Source organism: Rhinatrema bivittatum, chromosome 18 (genome assembly GCF_901001135.1).
Source record: "Rhinatrema bivittatum chromosome 18, aRhiBiv1.1, whole genome shotgun sequence".
NCBI lineage: Eukaryota > Metazoa > Chordata > Amphibia > Gymnophiona > Rhinatrematidae > Rhinatrema > Rhinatrema bivittatum.
Window position 1 is genome coordinate 42,413,576 of NC_042632.1, and position 23,655 is coordinate 42,437,230.

The 23,655-nt window shown below is 41.3% G+C and overlaps 1 protein-coding gene across 2 annotated transcripts in view; it reads right to left on the minus strand.

Moving 5' to 3' along the window:
• Positions 1-23,655, minus strand: part of IL12B (interleukin 12B) — a 131,496-nt gene that overhangs the window by 9,186 nt on the left and 98,655 nt on the right. For both annotated transcript variants that reach the window (XM_029583782.1, XM_029583783.1), the window contains exons 3-6: positions 7,352-7,441; positions 4,516-4,599; positions 2,253-2,573; positions 414-528 (exon numbers count right to left, since the gene is read on the minus strand). In XM_029583782.1, the coding sequence (XP_029439642.1) occupies positions 414-528; positions 2,253-2,573; positions 4,516-4,597 (518 nt within the window). In that variant the 5' untranslated portion in view covers positions 4,598-4,599; positions 7,352-7,441. The remainder of the gene's footprint in view (positions 1-413; positions 529-2,252; positions 2,574-4,515; positions 4,600-7,351; positions 7,442-23,655) is intronic.

Consider the following 23,655-nt stretch of genomic DNA (forward strand, 5'->3'; position numbering starts at 1 on the left):
CCTCTGCACATCCCTAATTATTTATACATATCTATTTCTTGCTTTATGCATAGATGCTCTGAGTGAAGTACAATATAAAACACAAACACAACTCATGAATATTCGTGAGATTCAGTAGGTCAATATTCTGAGGCATTTAGGCAGATAACGCACAAGTAATCTGGCCAAATGCCAACTTTTGTATATTTTGGGAAATATGTATAACAAATATAAAACAACTGACAGATAAGATCAAAGAGCCATAAATAAAGTCAACAAGCTAAACATGAAAGCAAACATAAAAAACAATGGCATAAGGCAACATCTTTCCCAGAAAGGCTTTGGAGCATTCAGTCAAATGATCCAGCTAGCAGAATGCCTATACCCTCTTTCTAACTCGCTTTCAAGCACAAGCATATAAAACAAAGGCCTACCCTCCTTCAGCTTGCAGTACAAACATTTCTTCATGTCCCTCCTTTGGTATTTGCCAAGAGCAAGTGAAATCCCCACTGTACGTCTTCGCTTCACAGTTAATAAATTTCTTTGTGCCTAGATCGTAAAAAAGGGTTTGTGAACATTTTTTTTTTCTCTACATTTCAGATTGTGCAACAATAAATCACCAAGTTCCTCAATGGTATTTCCTTCCTATCAACCCACCAATGTTATCACAGTCAGTCAACTGAATGGCACCATGGCTGTGCCAGTGGAAAACAGGCCACAAGTTACAAGCCATCCGCACTGCTCTGTCACGCATGAACTAATCATGTCTAACACTACTGCAGATGATTTCTGTAGATAGAAAGTCAACATTTCCTGATCACAGCACTGTGATATCACTGGGGGAAAGGCTACTGAAACCCAGCTTTACAACCTGGGCAGGATTTAAAACCTAGGTGCCCACAGGCATGGGAGGAGGGAGGAGCCAGTAGTTCCCCACCCACCTGAAATCATCAGAGGGTATGGGGAGAGGGAGGTAAGGGCCCACTCGACCCGCCAGAAATCATTGGAGGCTGTGAGGGGATAGGTGAAGATTTTAAGATAGCACTCCCCTCCCAGAAATCATTGGAGTGTGTGTGTGTATGGGGGGGGGGGGGGGAGGGGTTGTGTATGTATGGGTGGAGGGGGAATCCACCCTCTCCCCCAGAAATCATAACAGGATGAGGGGAGGGTGGAGAAATCACTGGAGGTTATAGAGGCCCCTGCCTAGATCTTCCCATGGCTTTCTGAATTGTATCTCCCCTCTCCTCCAGGCTGCAACCATTGCCCTTCTTCTTCAGCCAGGTCTACGGCTGTAAGTCGAGGAAAAGTCAGCTTCGGGGTGGCAGAACTGGCACATGTGCTTACAGGCCCTGAGATAGTTCTGCCCTTCACCTTCACCTTAGAGCCTGAGAGAGCATCAGGGCTCTGCCCCCCTCCCTCCCCCTCCCCCTCCAAGCTAACTTTTCCTTGAGTTACTGGTGTGAGTTTGCCTGAAGAAGGACAACAGGAGCAAGCCCCGACTGTGGGCACAGAGGCGGTGGTGACGCTCCGGCACCTATCAGAATTTGTCACCAGGGGCATTTGCCTACATTGCCTGTACTACAATGTGGGCCTGCTTATGATGAAAGTGCCACCTAGAAACAAGGTTGAAGTCTGGAAGGTAATTCACAGGATGCAGTTTCTATAACTGATGTTAAACAAAAAAAATGCAAATTCCAGAGGCTGTCAAGGTAATCTGCTATTTGATGCTTCCTAGGCTCATTTTTTTATGATATTGAGTATTATAGATTTCCCTATCAAAAAGGCTGCGTGTTCTGCTTCCCAGTCCCGTTGGGCTCTTTTTCCGTAGGCTCCCATATTTGCCCACCCCTTCCTATAACACGTAAAACACTGCCTTATCCAGGACAGACTTAGGAAGAGAGTGAGGACAGGAAGAAATGCAAAGAGGGAGAAAGTTAAAGAGAAAATGAGAGAAGATAATGGAGGGAGAAAACTGGCAGATATCAAAGAGCAGCTTGGCGAATACTTACTAACAATTTGATTGAAAGTAATTGACTAAGTGTAACAAAAGCCTCAAATTTCATATTCGGTGAAACTTTGCACTTATTTTCCTTTCAGTTTTGCAATTTGTTTCATCTTTTCTGGACAGGGATCAAGAGGGAGAATAATAAAGAGAGAGACAGAGAGAGCGAGAGAGAACACTGTCAATATATTTTTTTCTAAAATACTGGATTGCTAGGCCCAAACTGACCCTCCAAATGTATAGATCAGTCACAGCACTAGCAAGAAAATACCTGGATGCTCCTTGAGTATTTGTTTAGAGTTAGTTCCTCGTACGTCGACTATCTCATTTATTAAGAGAACAATGTAGTGTAAAACTTCTCGCTTCTGGTTACGGCAGGTGTAGTTGCCTGCATCTGGAAAATCCTTGACATGGACTCGGAGCTCTGTGCCATGTCCTACTTTCACCCAGGACTCAGAGTTTGGTTTATGATGGTTAGACTTTTTCTCCCAGTGGATGTTGGTGTTTATTTGCTCTTCGGTTGTGTCACACTTGAGTATGACGGTTTGGCCTAGTCTCTCTTGTCTTGACATGTCGATATCTACAACATAAGCTGAGGATTGAAGGAAGAAAATGTCAGCGGTCATACTGCGATTGAGGAAGAATGGTTGACATGGATTGTGAATGCGATCCTCTACACTGGTATTATTGTCAAGAGCAGAGAGCTGTAAACATAGAGATCTTGGCTTGATCCCCTACCTACTCACTGTGTGAGTTTGAGCAAGTCACTTAGGGGTCAATATTCAGTTGCTATGAGGCTCGGCTAGTTAGCTGCATTTTCAATAGTGCAAGTGCAACACTGAAATTACCTAGTTATCTATCCTAAAATTAGCCGGATAAGGTCTCCGAGACAACCAAGTTAAGTCCTTTTATCCAGTCTTCTCCTTTGGACCAGAATTGTTAGGCTGCTATATCTATTGGTCTCTGACTGTAGATTACTATTCTAATGTGTTGTACCCTACCTTGGGTGAATTTCTTAATCAGAGGCAGGTAATAAATCCAAATAAATAAATGAAAAACAAACAAAAATACCCAAGATTGACCTTTCTTATTCCTTCTGTATTGAAGAAGCAGAAAGGTGGGATTTTTTCGGGGTGGGCACCATTGCTCCAGATTTATAGCTCCCACATTTTCTCTTTTTTTCCTTTTAATGCTTTTTTTTTTAATTGAAAATTTTAAGAACCCCCCAAAAAAGCAAATAAGCATTAATTAAACAAAAACAACCCCAACGAAATAGAAGACTGTGTTGTGTTTGCCTTCCTTACATTCCTTATCTAAAATGGTCATACATATACTTATCAAATGATGGAGTGGAGAGGATGAACAGTATTTTGGATGGTAACAAGCCATGTAGAAATGGTATAGCATTTCCAACTTTTATTCACACTGTACAGGAAAGTTTCGGTCCTGTACACTGTGAATAAATGTTGGAAATGCTTGAAAAATATCTTCAATGACTGGCTGATTTGATCACCTTTACAAGAATCCTAGAACCCTTACAAATATAACACACTAGAAGAACAAAAATAAACCCACAGATATTCTCACCCACTTAACGTAAACTATTTATTTATAAGATTTATTAATCGCTTTCCAAATTTATAATAAAATAAAGTTTCATCTGTTTAAAAATTGATTCTCATAGCCTCTCACCATGCAAGCAGCCTTTTCTAATGGTAAAAACACCCTGAGGACAATTTTCAAACAACTCTGCATGGCCCCATATATGCATGTATATGGCCATGCAGAGATCTACAATAATAATTTATAGCCCGTGCATATCAAACGTGCAGAAGTCATAGCAGAAAGGTGTGCATGGTAGCATGGAAAACTGTAGGGCCTGCTGGCTCAGTGCCTCAGTGGCAGCGAGCCCGGCTTCGATTCCTGCCTCAGGTTTTCCACTCTCTGGGTCCATCGGGACTGGGGATACTGCAGAAGCAGCCTTTCATCATCCCTAGCAGCTGGATTCAGAAGCCCTAGGGCATGGGCGCCAGCTGAGGAATGTCACTGCAGCCACGTTAAGTGCATTAGGAGGAGGATATAAAACAGGGGGGGGGGAAAAATCACTGTGTAGCCGAGAATGATGGCTTACGGTGCCAGATCCCAGCCCTTTTCTGACTGAGATGGAAGTATAAAGGGAATAAAATGACCACCCCCACCCCCTCTCAAATAATATTTTGTGACAAGGGAACCTAGAATTAAGACCAAAACAGGAAGCCATAGATGCAATAACAAGGTAACTTGTTCTTTGGAGCAGGATAGGAAGTACAGCTGCCTGAAACAACTCATGCAACTTGACATTAGGATTAACAGATGTAACGTTGTTCCTGAGCAAGGGGAAGTTCTCTAATAGTTTTCAGTATTGTTAAACAAGGTTTGAAACTGGATTTTTAAAGCTAGAAACACGTTCCTCTGGCTGCCAGGTGACAACAGGGAGCGGTCACGACATACCATTACAATAAAGCACAAGTATGGAGCAAGAGTAAACTACTTACTGTTCTTCTTCAGTATCCATGCTGCTTCGAGAGGAATTGCAAACAGGAGCAGAGAAAATACGACGAATGCTGGACGAGCCATCTCTAAGACAGGAGGCAGAAGACACTTAGAACCTAAGAACGTGGGACTCACAGTACACACTGACTGGGTTCTTCTGCATCCTCCCATCCCCACCTCCACCCTCTCTTGTCCAAAGCCATCAGCATATACTGTGGGCTTCCTAAGCACTAGGTCTTTTTTCCCTAGTACAAACAAAAAACACATCTTAAGATCAGTGAGCTTTGCAAGATTTTAGATTCATTTGTAAAGCTGTAATGTGAAATATGTGAATAGAGACAGATTTGAACAAAAGCCCAGGGTCCATAAGGCATCCAGGAAACCCACAAAAGACGTGTTGTATCATGGGCATTCTGCCTTTTTGAGTCTCATGGGAAGATCCTTATTACATAAAGCCCAATATGCAGAAATACAGATCATCTTTTTGTACTTCTCTACAATAAATACATTTCCCACAGACTATTGTTTGTCATATATGCTTCTCTTATTTATTTTATTTTATTTATTTATTTTAAATTCTTTTACTATACCGATACTCAAGACGCGGTCTTATCGTACCGGTTTACAATAGAACAGGGGAAACCAATTAACAACTATATAGAAGGTAAAAAGTTACATCAAACAGGGAACGAAAAACATGGGAGCTGGAGGACAGGAAAGATATTTTAAAATGATAACAACTGAAGAGTGATAAAATAGTCATTGAAAACAATGAAAACAAAAGACAGCGATACAAAATCAGCTAGATTAAGCTCAGCTGTGGGTTAATCTTAGGTAATTATTCACAATTACCTAACTAGACTGTAAGCTCCGTGGAGTAGGGACTGTCTTTTATATGTATGTAAAGTGTTGTGTATGTCTAGTAGCACTTTAGAAATGATAAATAACCATAGTAATAGTAATATATTACAGAACTGCCAAGCAACAGTGGGTCTGATATTGAGTGCTGGCCTCCCCTATGAGGAAAGACGAAAGAGGTTAGGACTTTTCAGCTTGGAGAAGAGACGGCTGAGGGGGGATATGATAGAGGTCTTTAAGATCTTGAGAGGTCTTGAACGAGTAGATGTGAATCGGTTATTTACTCTTTCTGATAATAGAAAGACTAGGGGGCATTCCATGAAGTTAGCAAGTGGCACATTTAAAACTAATCAGAGAAAGTTCTTTTTCACTCAACGCACAATTAAACTCTGGAATTTGTTGCCAGAGGATGTGGCTAGTGCAGTTAGTATAGCTGTGTTTAAAAAAGGATTGGATAAGTTCTTGGAGAAGTCCATTACCTGCTATTAATTAAGCTGACTTAGAAAATAGCCACTGCTATTACTAGCAATGGTAACATGGAATAGACTTAGTTTTTGGGTACTTGCCAGGTTTTTATGGCCTGGATTGGCCACTGCTGGAATCAGGATGCTGGGCTTAATGGACCCTTGGTCTGACCCAGTATGGCATGTTCTTATGTTCTTAACCAAATATGACATATCCAGCTAAGTTACAAGGGACATTCAGCGACATGGCTATACTACTGAATATCCATGGTCAAGGCTCTACTTAGCCAGATAAATTAAATCTGGCTAAGTTAGACCAGCTCTATGACTGGTCTAACTTATCCAATTAACTTAACCGGATAAGATTGAATATTGCTACTTATCCAGGTAACTGGATAAGTAGTGCTGCCTAAATCTGCCCATTGCCCTTCCACAAATTGACCAGCTACAATATAGTTGGATAAGTCCTACTTATCTGACAGTTGAGTGCTGAATGCGCTTTCAGTATCGAGCCCCTAGTTTCTGAAGGGAGATTTTAGGATAGTCTGAGCAATATGACCATCCTTCTAGATGCGTTTTAGGTTCTTGGCGTGTTGATATCACATAAAATAGCAGAATTACAAATACTACACTGCACCAGGATGTAAATTCAAAATGCAGGAATGGTCAAATGTGTCTATTCAGAAACTGGGCACCTTAGCAGGAATGCTAGAATACTTTACTATAAAAACTCATTAAAATTACGTAGAATCAGCAAACACATTCTAGGCACAGGGAAAACACTCAAGTCCATGCATTCTTAATGCATAGCACTTGTCTATCTCTCTAGATATATGCACAAGTTTTTTAAAGTATTTTACACTCTCTCCCACACACAATTTCATTTGTAAATAAAAAAGGTTTTTTAATATAAATGTTCCAGTGAATTTAATGCTAGCAATAGCAGACTAACAGCTCTGGAAGCTAAAACTGAACAGCATTTGCATGGATCATTCGACCTGGATTTCTCGTGGCTTGAGATGTCCTTTTTTTGGACCAGTGTAAGAATTATACAGATGATGTTTTTCATGAGCTTTCAAGATCATGTGGTTTCCATCTTCAGACAGTATCAAGATAGAGCTATGACATCTAAAGAAAGGAGCAATGTGAACTCAGGAGCTCATAAAAAACTGAACACCCCCCCCCCCCCTCTACAACTTCAGATATTCCTCACATCGGGCCAATGTCCCACCCATCAAACATCCATTCAGTTATTTAGTGCCTGCAAAGTCTCTTGCTTAGTGGAGAAAGCCCCCCACCTACATCATGCCAAGAGGAGATCCTGTTTCCTCCAAGATCAATATGCATTCTCTGCCTTTCTAAAATCCTTGAATCTCTCTGTACAAAGGCTGGGATTCCTTAACTTACCCAGAACTTACAACAGCCAGGCTTGCGTCATGACCTGCATTCCTTGCTTGCCTAGCATCCCATGAGCCTGACGGCACCTGTAGTGAGCTGGAAGAGAGCCAGTTCTTACCTCCCTAAGCCACTTGCCAGTCGCTGCCTCTTCTGCTTGCTTTTTCCTTCTTTTGACTTCATCTCCAGGATGCGCTTCTTGCTTTTATACCTGACGTGAGCAATGTGAAACCAACGAGGAGGAGGATAAGGAAGACCACAATTATTACATCACCTTTTTTTTTTTTTTTTTTAATAGCACAGCAGAGGCAAGAAAAAACACATGAGCGAGAGATAAAGCTTTAAAGAGGAAATTAATTTCAATAAACTTTAAATACAATGGTACAGTGATTTTTTTTTCTTGTTCCCTTTTTTCTCTTCATCTGCTGCAGTGGAAAGAACATAAATTAACCACGAAAGGTTACTGACGGTTACCCCAAAACATTTTCGCCAGAATGGCGCTGTTACGTCATGGCTGTGGGTTTCTTTTCTGTCCCAGTTGAATCCTAAGTCAACAGATTATGGTTCAGAGTGCCAGGGTGCCAAAAGGCCATGAAAGCTTGACCGGGTGAGAATGCGGCGGGGGGTGGGGGGGGGGGTGGATTGGGAGAGGAGGAAATTCCCTTTAGGTCCCAAGAAAGAAAGAAGAACAAAGAAAAGGAAACAAAAACAAAGAAGCAAACCAGACAACAAAGTAAAAAAGGAAATCAAGGACGAAGTTAAATGCAGAATAAAAAATAAAATGAAAGGAAAAGAAGAAAGGCACTTGGATTCTCTGCTCTCTTCCCTCTGTACACTGCTAGGTCGCGTATTTCGGGGGTAGTTTTAAAACTGCCCGCACCGGCACATTTTACCCGCCGACTTTACACTAATTTTCAAAGTGAACTTATGCACGTGCTCACGCCTGTTCACACCTGCTACCTTCCACGAGTAGTTTTTCAGAGAAAAATTACGCAATTTCGGAAATTCAAAAGTGTGGTGAACTCTGCGGGGAGTTACATGCGGGGCAACAGCGCATATGCACGTCAGTAGCTTGCACTTGCGTGCATGCTATTTTCTAAGCATCAAAAATATGCCCATTTTACTGCACAAATAAGAGGTGGTCTAGGAGCATTCCAGGGCAGGGCCGTGAGGAACATGCATGAGTTGCTATTTTATAAGAGATTAACACAAATACATTAGGTAACTTATCGCGCAACTTTACACCTGCTAATTATCTAACCAAACTGATGTCAAACTCGTCTGTTGCGGGAGGGCTGGGTGAACTGGGAGGAGTTCAGGGTCACAAGTGAACTGGAGATGGACTGGGTATCGGCAAACTGGCAATTTCAATTTTCCTTGCGCATGTTTTAAAATTCGCTGACTTCCACATATAAATGAGGGCTTTATGCAAGCAAGTTATATTTTTTTTCGCGGGTGAAATATGCGTGCGTATGTTTACAAAATAGGCAGAAGAGGTCCGCCGGAAAATCCAATAAATGGTACTCATTTCACCACCACCGCACGTAGCGCTGCTTAGGCCTAGCAGTGCTATACAAACGTTAAGTAATGGCAATAATAGAAGCAGTAGTGATAGAAAATGATGAGACAGGCGCCCCCTCAGCACCGTTATCTCTGAATACCTGCATGTCCACTTGGGAGCTCAGCTCTCGCAGTTCACTAAGCAATACTTGCAAAAATATGGATTTATTTTATTTGCCTTTTTATTTCTCGCCTTTCCTAAAAAAAAATAGCTCTAGACAAGATGTAAGTATACAAAACATAAAACCAAGTCCATCAAATAAAACAACAAATACATCATAAGCAATTCTGTTAACAGCATTATTGCAACAAGAGCAAGAGAAAAAAATCATGAAAGTAAGTGATTAAGAATATGGGTAGGGCAGTTTTCAATAGTATTTACCCAGGTAGATTGCCCTGGCTGAAAATTGTTCTCCTCAGTGTGGCTATAGTTATTCACAGGATTCCACACCTACACGCGCATTTAGCTCAGTTAGAATGAGACATTCCCAAGAAGGAGGAAGTAAATAGCATGGGCACATTTGCATGTTCAGGTGTACATGCATCCGTTTCACCCCGATCAGCAGCCGGCATTAATAGCAGGTGCAAACTATGCGCATACTCAAAGTTAACCGGAACTACTTGAGTAGTCTCACTTTGAAAATTAGCCACAAGTACTATTCCAAAATTGCTCCTAAGTGGGGAAAGGCAATGCCCACGGAAATGGGGCCCGACTGATATGCAGGAAAAAGTACACGGGGAGAACCTCTATGTGTGTACTTTTACCCCCACTGAAAAAAAAAAGCACTCTTGGGGGCGGCAGGGTTGGGGAGGATTTTGCATTTATGCACAGGGAGGATAACTATCAAACAACTCTGCTTGGCCCCATACACGTGTGTATATGGCCTTGCAGAGATCTACTACAGTATTTTATAACCTATGCATCTCTGGTCCGTGCAGATTATAAAATATGCATATGCTTACCCCAACATATGTTAATATGTTTGCTTACGTATGAACTAGAGATGTGAATCGGAACCGGAATCGGTTCCGATTCACATGTGGGTTTCTTTTCATCGGGCTCGATCGCGGTTTTGTTTATCGGCTGCGCCAGAGCCGATAAACAAAAAACCCACCCCGACCCTTTAAAACTAATACCTTAGCTTCCCCCACCCTCCCGACCCCCCCCCCCAAAAAAAACTTTTTACAGGTACCTGGTGGTCCGAGTACCTTGGTCGCCCGAGTGCAGGAGATCGCTCCCGGACCCCCGCTGGACCACAAGGGGCTTTAGGCAAGTCTTGGGGGACCCTTCTGACCCCCACAAGACTTGCCAAAAGTCCAGCGGGGGTCCGGGAGCGACCTCCTGCACTCGGACCATCGGCTGCCAGTATTCAAAATGGCGCCGATAGCCTTTGCCCTTACTATGTCACAGGGGCTACCAGTGCCATTGGTCAGCCCTGTCACATGGTAGGAGCACAAGATGGTGCCGGCCATCCAGTGCTCCTACCATGTGACAGGGTCCGGCCATTGGCACGGATACCCTGGCACATGGTAAGGGCAAAGGGCCATCAGCGCCATTTTGATTAGTGGCAGCCGACAGCCCGGGAGCGGGAGATCACTCTAGGGACCCCCACTGGACCACCAGGTACATGTAAAAAGTTTTTGGGGGGGTCGGGAGGATGGGGAAAGCTAAGAGATTAGTTTTAAAGGGTCGGGGTGGGGTTAGGGCAGGAAAAGCGACACGCTTTTCCTGCCCTCCCCCAAAATGATAAGAGAACCCCCACAATCAATATCGTGGGGTTTTCCTATCGTTTTGGGGGAGCCCCCGATTTCTGACGATTTTGAAAATATCATCTGATATTTTCAATCGTCCGAAGGCCGATTCACATCCCTAGTATGAATATCAGCATTCCCAGTATCAAATGTCAAAGAATCCACAGGAAGATTTCTCACTTCACCTGCTATAACCCACTCTCCTGCTGAATAGATGTACTGCTAATGGCTTAGTTCTTTGTCTGTAATTCTGATTTAGCTGGCCTGCTTGGGTTGGATTGGTTTTGTTTTGCATACAGTATTATGGCAGGCTCATGTCTTTACCGCCCTAACAGAGGACTTATGCCATCACTGCTATATTTATAAAGGATGTCTAATGCCACTTTCTATAATTCTATGGGTCAAAATATTAATTTATAATTCAATAGTTCAATCTTATGGGAAAACATAATTAACCTTCAATATCTATGCAATATAATAATTATGCATTATATGTTAGCATATAATTATATATTACAGATTAGCATAATTATATATGCAGCATAATTCTATGGTATCCTAGAATCATGGGAGTTGCAATTTTCTTACAACCTACATTGCTTGCAGGCCCCTGGATATAGTCTGTTACTTCCTGAGGCAGTTTTCCTTTGAGAATACGGACCAGCAGGGGAATGTGGGCACTTTTGTACTTTACATTCCTTGCACCTGCTCTGAAGCGAGCGTAAAGTATGCGCATGAAAGCATGCACAGATGTTGCAAGGTGAAATCCCTCTGCTCGCTTTATACTGTAGATAAAACTACGCAGCATGCAACTTTTACCCATAAGCAGGGGGAGGGTGGATCAATATTTAAACTGTGCTTTTATGCATGTAAACCCTCACATATTGCCCCCTAAATATCAGTCCATTGTTTATATCATGGTTTTTCTTACTTTTGGATTTCTTTCTCCTCCTGTATTTTATGCTGTGTCCCATTCAGTGATTCATCTGCCATAGCTTTTTTTCTTTTGGGTGGTGGTGGGGGGAGGAGGGGTGGAGTTTGGCCCACTGGAGTGACACTTCTGTACTACCATAAATAAACAAGAATCAGTTTCAGCAGATGCCAAGAAGCCTGGGGACATCTGTAGCATGCAGCAAGCATGGAGAAGAGCTATTTTAGTCAAGGTGAATAAAGGGGTTAAGTGGCAATGCTGAGGGCCTTCAACCAAACAGGGCATTGCCCAGAAGTGAATTCCAGGCCTAGAAAAAGACGGCTGTTATTAAATCTCTTTCAATGAACCTTACCATCACCACCATCCCCTGTATGTTATAATGAAAGAGCGCCAAATCGGTCAGATAATTCCAACAGGGAGTCCATTTTTCTAAGCGACTTTCTTGGGCAGGAATTGATTTACCTGCGTTAACCGTGTTTCTGAAAAGCACCCACTCTAAAGATTTCCCCCTAGGACCATAGCATTAACATTTCGCCCCCACTGAGAGGAGGAGTTCCCGGGGACATGTTCGGGGGGGTTGGGGGAGAGGGGGGAGTATGCATGCGGATGGCATGTTCTAATCTTCATGTGCACTTTCCATGCAAAAAATGTTGGTAGTGAATAAGGTGAAATGAGTCTTTTCTGAGCCTTCAGTGTCTCATTTCTTTTTCGATTTTAAGAAGCTGCAGAGACTAAACGTGTCGGTTTTTCATCTAAGGCTTGGCTAGCACAATGGAACAATATCGTTGCTTTCCTCTGAAAGTTATTTTTCCGATTCCTTTTATTCTTTTGTGCTTGGATCCTGTTTGGACCTCCCTTATGCCTCTTAAAGACGCTAGAGATATTTTTTTTTTTGTTTTTGTTTCCTTCATTTCTTCCTTTGCTTGAATGCCTGGATTCCTTGATCAAGTTTGGCACTTGTGTCAAGTTTGAAATGTGAATAAATAAAATGGAAAAACTCTACCCACACAAAGAGCAGGTGGGAGTGCCTACTTTGCACCTGCTGCAATTTTCAAAGTAAAAGGCGGGCAAACTTTCTCTTTCAAAAACTGGCACAGAGCCTGTGGGCAAAGAGCGTGCGTGGTTTTTGTTCCAGTGTGGAAAGTCTGAAGGTTGGGCCCCCAAAGGATAAGGCCAAGAGGAAGAAGAGCGCAGCATCTGCCTTCCTGCTGCAATTGCATTTCCCCCATCCCCACGGAGACACACACCTGGAAGTTCCAGGGTGCCTGGTGCATGTGATGCATTACATAGCAGGGGAGGGACTTTCTGATAGAGGAACTTGCCTGTGGCATTTCTGGCCCTAAGCAACGAAGAGGCTTGGATTTCACTATGAGCTCAGGGGAACTAAGGGGAACTCGGGAGAACTACTAGAGGTTCCCATCCTCATGCCACTTCCTCTCTGAGAGAGAGAGAGAGAGAGAGAGAGAGAGATACCCACTCACAGAAATACTCTGAATTAATGAAATGTAAACATTCACTTGTGGGAAACTCGGGTCGTATATCTCACTACAGGGACAAATGGCAGCAGCCTGGTCATTGGACTCTGACATTAAGAGACAGATGCAATCATCTACATATAGATGATTAATGTTGGTATGTGGTCCTGTATTGTGACTCATTACAAATTGCTGTGGTTTGCAGTAAAAGAGCTGCCAAATTTCCCTCGCAGCACCTGACCCATGGTTATTAGCTCCTGGTCTCTCCCACTTTTTTCTATATTTCACTCTCCCTTGTCGGGCCTTTTCTGTGTTCTGGCATCAGAGTGCACCACGCCTATAGATAGGGTTGGCAAGCTGAACTACATTTTTTTCCTGCATTCTGCAACTGCTATGATGACTTTCTTTCACCACACTTTTCATGGAGCTACAAGGAAACACTGCTTTTACACATGGATTTCACAAAAAATCCCAGAAATAGTAGCTGCATTACAGAAAAAGAGAGCAGCAGACGACTCTTACTTTGCATTTGTCATTCACTGATGCAGAGTGAACACAGTCCAAGAGCATGGCTTAGAAACTCACAGAGCATGTACTCGTGCAACTGTTTAGTCAGTTTTACTGCTGCATTAGGAGTTCCCGTCAGTAAACTTGCATCACTGGAAGAGCTACTGGCACTGGTCCTGCATGCGAAATCCATGCCATCTTCATTAAAAAGGTCTTCCTTCTAGCATCCATAGGGACCAATCTACTAAAGTGTAATAAGGCACTTACAAACTGACAGATTTACTAGGAATGTGTTTTTATTTAAAATAAAATAAGAAAGTCAATGAATTTCCTATTTCATTTAATTTGCAAATGAAATGGGATTTCTTTTTTTTTTTTTTTTTTAATTTCATTTACTTCTTGTTGGCTTGCCTCTTCCCTCAAACCCAACCTCCTCCACCGATTAAACCCACGAGTTAAACTTTTTAAAAAAAAACCCACCAGGCAATGATAGATTTGGACAATGTTAGTACCGATGCTTTCCCCCTCACCCTACAAACCTCAGAACCCTGCCTAGCTCCTTCTGGCACCTCTCCCCCTTACTACCACCACCACCCCAGTGAACCGAGGAGACGTGCACTGGAATCAGTGAAGACGGCGGCTATTGAAATGGGCAGTGGTCTTTGCTATCGATGGGAGTGGTGCCACAAGATTGGAGAAGAGTGCTGGGCTTAGTCCTGACACTCACGGCATTAGAGCATGGCGTCTCAGGAATGAAGGGACTGCAGTGGCAGTCGCTGGCTCTGAGAGGTCTGAGACAGTGGGGGCAGCAAGAGCTGGGAATTTTGACATCCCTCCCCCCCCAATCCAGGCCTCCCACCAGATTTCCCCTGAATTTCTTCCTCCCCCCCCCCCCCCCCCCCCCTCAGCATCCCTTTCACTCACCCTATCCCCGGAGTCCAGACCCTATCCCCGGAGTCCAGAAAAAAAAAAATTCCTAGTTGCTCTTGTCCTACTGTACTCCATTGTCCAGCGCCATGTTGGACTTTGACCACACTGGGAAAGAAGTGCTCTGGCCCATCTGGACCCCAGGGATGAGGTTAGTGAGGGGGAGAACAAGGGGGTGTGAGGGGTTCCGTGATAGTCCGAAGTGCTTTTACAAATGTTTAACGAGCAAGTACAGAGCCAGCTCCTAATGCCTGCTGCCAATGGCATGTACTAAAATGTTTTACTGTTTACTATTACAGAACAGCACACACTAAAAGTAAGTGAAATGAAACATAATGGGAAAGAAACAAAATGAAAAAAAAAATCCACTAATGAAATGAAAAAGAAGCAAACAAACAAAAAAAAAAAGTCCCCTGCGCACCCCTACAATGTATCCATGAATGTAATTTCAGCATGACTATATAGCAATAAACTCAAAGTAAATCACATTAAAAGCGAGGGGGTGAGTGAATGTCTTGAAAGGTGAAATTTGGATATGAATTGTCCACCCTTTGATGACGTAGTTTTTTGACAGTATAAAATCAAGGTTGCAGCCTGGGTATCTGTCACAGCTCTAACTATGGAGGCTTGTCTCCTCAGAAGTCAAGAAATGCTTCTTTCCAATGAGACAACTGTGACAGCTTCATCCTTTTTTTTTTTTTTTTACAGCAGGAGAATTTTGCATCTATCGTCCCCTGCTCTAATAAATGCCCCTTTGGATTATTGTAATACGTTAAATCTCCTGAAAAGAGCATTAAGAGGTTTCAAGTGATCCAAAGCTGCTCATCTGGAAGCAGATTGTAGGTTTAGACATATCTCCACTGTTAGGGGATTTACTCTGGCTGCCGATTGTGTTACGGCCCGAATTTAAAGTTTTAATAATCGCATTTAAAGCTCTGCATGGGCTCAGTCCAAGCTGTCCAAAAAAAAAAACTTGGAATGTCCCTCTTTGCTCTCTGGAAGGATGAAGCCCTTCTTTGTGCCCTGTTTTGAAGGCAGTGAGATTAGTGAGCATGCACTGTGCCCCGACTATGGAACCAGCTATCATGGGAAAGTTATTTACCAGAAGACCTTATGACTTTTAAACATTTACAGAAAACCTGACTGTTTTAGTAGTTTTGATCTCATTTTATATTTTACTGTCTTATTTGCATAGTTTAAATAAGACTTTTCAGACTATTGAACTTGGTTTTCTAAGTTATTTGATGTGATTCATTTTATTATGTTTGTTCTTTTGTTTTAGTGATGTAATCAGATTTATTACTTTGTTCTTATTTTATTGTTTTAGTGATTTGTTATCATTTAACCTCATCAATGTTATGTGATTTGGATGTTATTTGGAATATATTGCGAGGCAGATATTCATAGCTACTTAGCCAGATAAGAGATTTTCACACACTTCGGCAGACAAAAACAAGCCAATAGGAAAGTAAACAGTAAAAGAAAACAATAGCATTCTAAAAAATCACTAACCTCCATTCCTTCTCTTTCCGTTAACTAAAACAGTCCTCCATGCCTGAGTCCTGAAACTCTCTCTGCCGCACTGACATTGAGAAAATGATGTGTGGGGGTAGGCTGTGATAATTTGCCAAGTTTATGAAGTTAAAATACTGCACATGTAATTATCACATGCTGACAATGCCACTACATGGTAACCTGACAAAATTACCCCTATTTTTACATCTCAGTGTTGTGGAATTTGGCAGAAAAAGCTCCTATCTTTTACTGTTGTCTTTGAGTATTTTTATGTCACTAATCTTTTGGGAGTATTTTTATTTTTATTATTTATGCTTTACTTTAATATTGTATATTTATGGCTGTAAATTGCCTAGGGCCCAATGCATGAGATGATTCATAAATTTTAATAAATATAAAGATATGGGCCAATTTGTTTCATGTGATAAGTCAGTTTAATGTATTTGATAAAAATGCCTTTCTTTCCATAAAAGGATGAAGGCAATGTACAACAAGAAAAGAAACACAATTTCTAACAAGCAATTTCTAAAAACAAAATAATTCAATAACTAGTCATATACAACGCACCTGATTAATAACATAAAAACATAAATATAGAATAAAACAGGGACATACCTTATAAACAGAATCTAAAATAAGGATTAAAGAAAAAAACAACAAATAAACATCAATAAAATTGCATAAAACCAAAACATAACATAACAAATACTTCTTGAACCATATTTATTTTTTGTAGGCCGTACTAAACAGCAGTGTTTTCAGATCCTTGCTATATTTCTTATAATCTCTTTCGAGATGCTAGTGGTAACTTGCCCATATTACCACACTTTAGTACATCCTACCACTCTATTTTATTTCAGCTACTGATAGCAATAAGTGCTTCAGGCATAGATATTAGGGATTTCTAAGAATATATTTTTTTAATAATTTCATTTTGCCTTGCATGTAGGTTATGTGTTGTAGGTAGAATTCATGACCCTGACACAGTACTATTGGAACAAAGCTTTAAAGGAGAGGTTTATTGGGTTATGACATAGTAACACAGTAGAAGGCTGCAGATAAAGACCAAATTGGCCCCTTCAGTCTGTGATTCAGGAATAATCCTGGTTCAGAAGAAAAACTGCAAAAAGTCTACACAGTTTCATTTGCCTGAATAATTTCACAATAGCAAATCTTTTGCCCAAGGCTTTAATGCCACGAGAGAATATAAGATGTACTCTCGCTGCAGACATGTTTTTTTAATTTTATTAAGATAATTGAATTGTGAATGTACTTAAATACGAATGCATATGAAAGCTGTGTAAATCGATGGGAGGCAGGGTCGAAGCCTTCACGATTGGCACTATAGCTCACAAGTCTCAAACCTGTTCTAAGACCCCTCCTCTTTCAGTTTCTGTGACCAGGTGTCCAATAGAGATTTGCATGGAAACAACTGTAATTGTTTGTGTTGTTTTTTCGGTTTGCTTAGGTTTTTGTTTTTTTTTAATTAATTTTATTTGGTTTATTTCAGTTCGTTCACTTAAAACAAAATAAACTCTAAAACAAAAAAAAAGTGAAACCCCTCCAAAAAAACCAAAAAGAAATTAAGGGGGGGTCAGATTGCGCCCTCTCCCCACTACCAATCCTTCTCCTCACAATGCACCAAAATAGAAATTAGAATGACCCCTTTCTCTTTGGGGCTTTCCACTATACTTTCACCACCCCCCTTGCTAGATCTGTTGAAATGGGGCACCAGTGACTAAGGATTGCTTCTGCCCCATTTCAATTTCATGTGACCCATGAATAGGGAGAGATGGGTCAGGGGAGAGGGGGATTAGGGGTGCTCTCGGGTAATTCTTTTATTTTGGTGGCACTAGAAGGAGGTTTAGTTGGTAATGGAAGACCAGGCTGGGGCTGCATTCTGAGATGAAAATAAAAACCCAACAAATTTCTTTGAGGTTTGCTTTAGTTTCATTTTAAAATGTCACATAAAGAAACAGAGTTTTTGTTGCGTTTTTTTCATGCACTCCCCTAGCATCCAATGCATGCGCACATAGGGGTAGATTTTCAAACCCTGGTGTGCATAAATTCCTGGGTTTATGCGCGTGGCTGGGCCTTACACGTGCCGGACCGATTTTCAAATGGCCCAGCCACACATGTAAGCCCCGGGACACGTGTAAATCCCTGGACTTGAAAATGGGGCGATCCGGGGGGTGGGGCATGGCTATAGGCACCCAGCACAGTGGCCATTTGCCGCTGTTCCAGGGGATCACGCACTGGCAGGGTGCCGGTGCGTGCAAATTGCTTCTGCTCCTTGGCAGGAGCAAAAGGTAAAATAGAAAAATTAGGGCTAGTTAGGATAGGGATAGGGGAAGGGGAAGGAAGGTTAGGCTAGGGGGTTGGGAAGTTCCCTCCCAGTCCGCTCCTTAATTGAAGCGGACTAGAAGTTACTTGTGTTTCTTGCTAACTTCATGGAGTGCCCCCTGGTCCTTCTATTATCCAAAAGAGTAAATAACTGATTCACATTTACCCGTTCTAGACATCTCATGATTTTAAAGACTTCTATCATATCCACCCTCAGCCGTCTCTTCTCCAAGCTGAACAGCCCTAACCTCTTTAGCCTTTCCTCATAGGGGAGCTGTTCCATTCCCTTTATCATTTTGGTTGCCCTTCTCTGAACCTTCTACATCGCAACTATATATTTTTTGAACTGCGGCAACCAGAATTGTACACAGAATTCAAGGTGTGGTCTCGCCGTGGAGCAATACAGAGGCTTTATGACATTTTCTGTTTTATTTACCATTCCCTTCCTAATAATTCCTAAGATTTTGTTTGCTTTTTTGACTGCTGCAGCACAATGAGCCGATGATTTTAATGTATTACCTACTATGTCACCTAGATCTTTTTCCTAGGTTGTAGCTCCTAATATGGAACTTAACATCATGTAACTACAGCAAGGGTTATTTTTCCCTATATGCATCACTTTGCACTTGTCCACTTCATCTGCCATTTGGATGCCCAATCTTCCAGTCTCGCAAGCTTCTCCTGCAATTTATCACAATCTACTTGTGATTTAACTATTCTGAATAATTTTGTATCATCTGCAAATTTGATTACCTCACTTGTTGTATTCCTTTCCAGCTCATTTATAAATATATTGAAAAGCACCGGTCCAAATACAGATCCCTCAGGCACTCCACTATTTACCTTTTTTGACTGAGAAAATTGACCATTTAATCCTACACTCTGTTTCCTGTCTTTTAACCAGTTTGTAATCCATGAAAGGACACTGTCTCCTATCCCATGACTTTTTAGTTTCCTTAGAAACCTCTCATGAGGGTCTTTTCAAAATGCCTTCTGAAAATCCAAATACACTGTGTTCCATTAAACCATGTCTTTCTATATGCTCTGTGATTTTGATCTTTAGAATAGTTTTCACTATATTTCCCAGCACTGAAGTCTGGCTCATTGGTCTAAAGTTTACTGGACCACCCCTGGAGACCTTTTAAATTTTGGGGTTACATTGGCCACCCTCCAGTCTTCAGGTACAATGGATGATTTTAATGATAGGATACAAATTTAAACTAATAAATCTGAAATGTCATTTTTTAGTTCCTTCAGAATCCTGGAGAGCACACCATCCAGTCCAAGTGATTTGCTACTCTTTAGTTTGTCAATCTGGCCTACTACATCTTCCAGGTTCACAATGATTTGGTTCAGTTCATCTGAATTGTTGCCCTTGAAAAACATCTCCGGAACCAGTAACTGTCCAACATCCTCATTAGTAAACACAGCAGCAAAGAATTCATTTAGTCTTTCTGCAATGGCCTTACTTTCCCTAAAAGCCCATTTAACCCCTCGGTCATCTAACAGTCCAACTGACTTCCTCACAGGTTTCTTGCTTCAGATATATTTCAAAAAGTTTTTATTATGAGTTTTTGGTTCTACGGTCAACTTCATTTCAAATTATCTCTTAGCCTGCTTTATCAATGTTTTACACTTAACCTGACAATCAATGCTTATGCTTTTTCTTATTTTCTTCAGATGGATTCTTCTTCAAATTTTTGAAGGGGTTTTTTTTTTGGCTGAAATAGCCTCTTTCACCTCAACTTTTAAGCATGCCAGTAATTGTTTTGCCTTCCCCCATCTTTCTTAATGCATGGAATACATATGGACTGTTCTTCTAAGATTATATTTTTAAACAATGTTCATGCCTGTTGTACACTTTTAACCTTTGCAGTTGCACCTTTCAGTTTTTTTATAACTTTTTTCCTCATTTTATCAAAGCTTCCCTGGTCAGGGAGGTGACTGGTGTTTGTACAAGAGAGAGAGATTGGTCAGGGAAGAGACTGGTGTATGTGAGAGAAAGAGATTGGTCTCGGAGGTTACATGTGTGTCTGTGAGAGAGAGAAATATTGGTCAGGGAGGTGATGCATCTGTGTGTGAGAGAGAAAGAGAGATTGTTCAGGGAGGTGACTGGTGTGTGTGGGAGAGAAATAAATTGGTTAGAGAAGTGACTGGTATGTGTGATAGCAAAAGAGAAAGATGACTGGTGTGTGAAAGACAGAAAGTGTGTGTGTATGTGTGTGAGACAGACTAGTTATGGGACCTAAGGAAGAGGAGCGTGAGGACAGAAATTCAGCAGCCATTGCTGCTTCTGGTGTGTGCTATTGGCCTACAAAGGAAAGGAGTAGGAGAGTTGCTGGCGAGGGTAAGTAAAGGTGGCTTTTTAAGTTTATCTTCCTTGATTGACTGCCATTTTAATTATTGGGTATTATTTTTTATTTTTATTCAGATTTTTATATTCCACTTTTCGCACTTTTAAGCAAATTATATTCAGGTATTATGTGATGTGTCTGCTGTTTGAAATATTTTATTGGTGTTTAGAGAATTTTTAATAATTTTGCAAGTTTTTAATGATTGGATGTTATTCTATTTATCAGTTGTTTTGAAACATTTATTATATTTATTATTCTAGTTTTAGAATTATTATTTTATAATACTTGAGAAATGTATAAATAGAAATGTGGAGACAAAAACTGAACTGGAAACAGCAAGAAGCCAAACTGAGTGTATGCAGTGCAACAATGGAAAAACAAAAACATTAACTTGATGGTCACTTTATTCTGTATTTGTTTAGGGTCTGTCTGTGTTCTGCATGTGTGACCAGGTAAGGGTATTCTGCAAGCTTGTAGTTTCTGTGTAGGGATCTTGGCTTGTTGTGTTTCCTAATAGGAGGTGTATTGGTGTTTAGGGCCTGGTTAAATATTTGTAGTGTTGCCTTTTCATAGGTAAGGTTATTACTGTTTGAATGAGTTCCATAATGCAGGTGTAATTTTTAGTGCATTAGTTTGTATACATTATTGCAGATCCTGGGAGTCTGTCAGGTGCTATATTTCTGGTTCTATTTCTTCAGTTTTGCACTGGATGCAGAGTGGCTTTTTTGGGTTTCCATTCCAGTTTCTGACTCCATATTTGTAATTTGTGGTCTTTCTGTACTTGGTGAAGGTCGATTCTAAGTGTGTGACCATGAGGAGGTATTTTACTAGCAAGTAGGCACTTGTATTAATATTATTTCTTGTGTTTTCTCAATAGGACATGTATTGGTGGTAAATTATTGTTTTTTCATAAGGAGGACTATTGCGTCTGGTAGGAGAGAGTGTTTATGTTACTGTTACTGGGATGGCACCAGAAATATCTTTTTTGTATGGTACATTGAACGGGAAATGTCCTAGTTCTGTTCTGCACCCATTGTTGGGGGGTCAGGGTGGTTCCTGTAAATACAGAGTATATGTTTACATTTAGCCCCGTGATGATCATGTGTCAGTGTGTCACACATGTGAGAACCATCTGTCAGGTGTGTCCCGACAGAAAAAAAGGTTGAGAACCACTGACAGAGCAAATCGCTTCCTACCTAATTCAGCTATTAAAATTATATAGCGCCCCGTATGTCTTTAATTTCATTCTCAATCTTCAAGAGAAAATGTTTGTGAACAAGAATTGCTACCCCTGCGGATCTAGTATTGGCAGAAGCATAAATAAGCTGCCTACCCACTCACTCTTAAGTTTATTGTGCTTTAAATCATTTAGGTGGGTTTTCTGTTAAAAGACTTTATCAGAAGCTAATTTTTTCAACACTGTAAAAGTTTTTGTGTGCTTAGTTGGTGTATGTATGCCACAAACATTCCAGGACACCAGTTTCAATGTTGGTTTACCCTTTACAGGCCCAACAGAGTATATGAGACCACAGAAAAATCATCTCCTGAAAGCGAGTACCTCCCCAGCTAAGGCACCCACCCACATCTACCTTATCCCTTCCATTATCACACTCATACCCCATATAACCCTTCCCCCCATACATACAGTTCACCCTCCCACCCTCTTATCCCTTCCCTATTAACCCACCCTGGTTCCAAAAGTAATGAGATCACAAACAGTGCCATAAATCCTCCTAGCCTATCACCTTCCCCCTCCAAAGAACTCCCCCCAAATTTATCAACAAGTAACAAGGTGAACATTAATAATGCCCCCAATTACACAAAGCCCCTTAAGGCTAAAACACCGCAAACCCCACCCAGCCAACCATCCAAATGAATCTAAGCCATTATCCAGAATTCAAACAAAAATAATAAACTCTGTGTTCCCGGTACAGAAATATCCTCTTCCCTCCAGTTTTCTTAAGGGCACTTCAGTCATAATTCAGGATAGTTCACAGTCTGCCCTGTTCATTATAAGCCCAGGCCAGATATCAATTACCATGCATATCTTTGCATTCCCAGTACAAAGATCCCAAAAGTCACATGAAGATCTTAAAGGCAAGAAATTCCAAATGTGGCCCAGAATTAATTCTAAAGGTCTCCTTCAGTATGATTTTGATCAAACTTACATTTCCCAGGTTCCTCTTTGCGTTCCTGATGCAAAGGTTCCAAACAGTCCCACAGAGAACTGCCAAACATACTTAATTTTCCCAAGCTATAATTAGCAAGCCTCCAAAAACGCTGCATGGATGCTCTGGAGTTTTCCAGGGTATCTGCCATCGACTGAAGCCATTGTACTTCATCAGGGAGGGGAGCTTGGCGGGATACATTAAAGTGAAGCGCAGGCCTAATGCATGCAGATGAGCACATACTGGTGAAAATTCCTTCCTTTGTGCCGACAATTTAATCGAATAATCTTGAAATACCAGAATGTCCTTATTGTCATAGGACAGCTTTTTCCCAGTTCAGCTCGCTTGCAATATCTCCACCTTGTAGGAAAAGTCCAGAAACTGAGCAATTATCAGCCGTGGTCTCTTCAATTGCTCACTCCGTCTGACCAAGTGGTGTGCACTTTCTTTGCATAGCAGGCCTCGTGGCAGCGACAGACCTAGCTCACTCACCAGCCATGACTCCAGGAAGTGGACCAAATCTTTATCTGTGATTCGGGTAGGCCCGTGAATTGCAAATTATTACATTGGGAGCTATTCTCAAACTCTTCAAGCCTTCCTTCCTACCTCTGAACCACCATTTTCATACCATGCAATTCTTCTCCGGCTGCAGTGATGTCATCCTGATTATTAGAAATTCTCTGCTCCAGCTCACCAAAATGGGTTTCGTAAGTAGCCATACATGTGTTCACCTCCTCCAATTTATCCACAATATTTTTAAATTCCGGTTCAAGAGCAGCAACGACCACCACTTTTAGTTCCACAATTGTTGTTTCATCTAATGCCGACTTTTCTGAACTAAGCTGGACGTCCGCCATTTTCCCGTTTCTCGGCTTTGACTTTTCTTTTTCCTT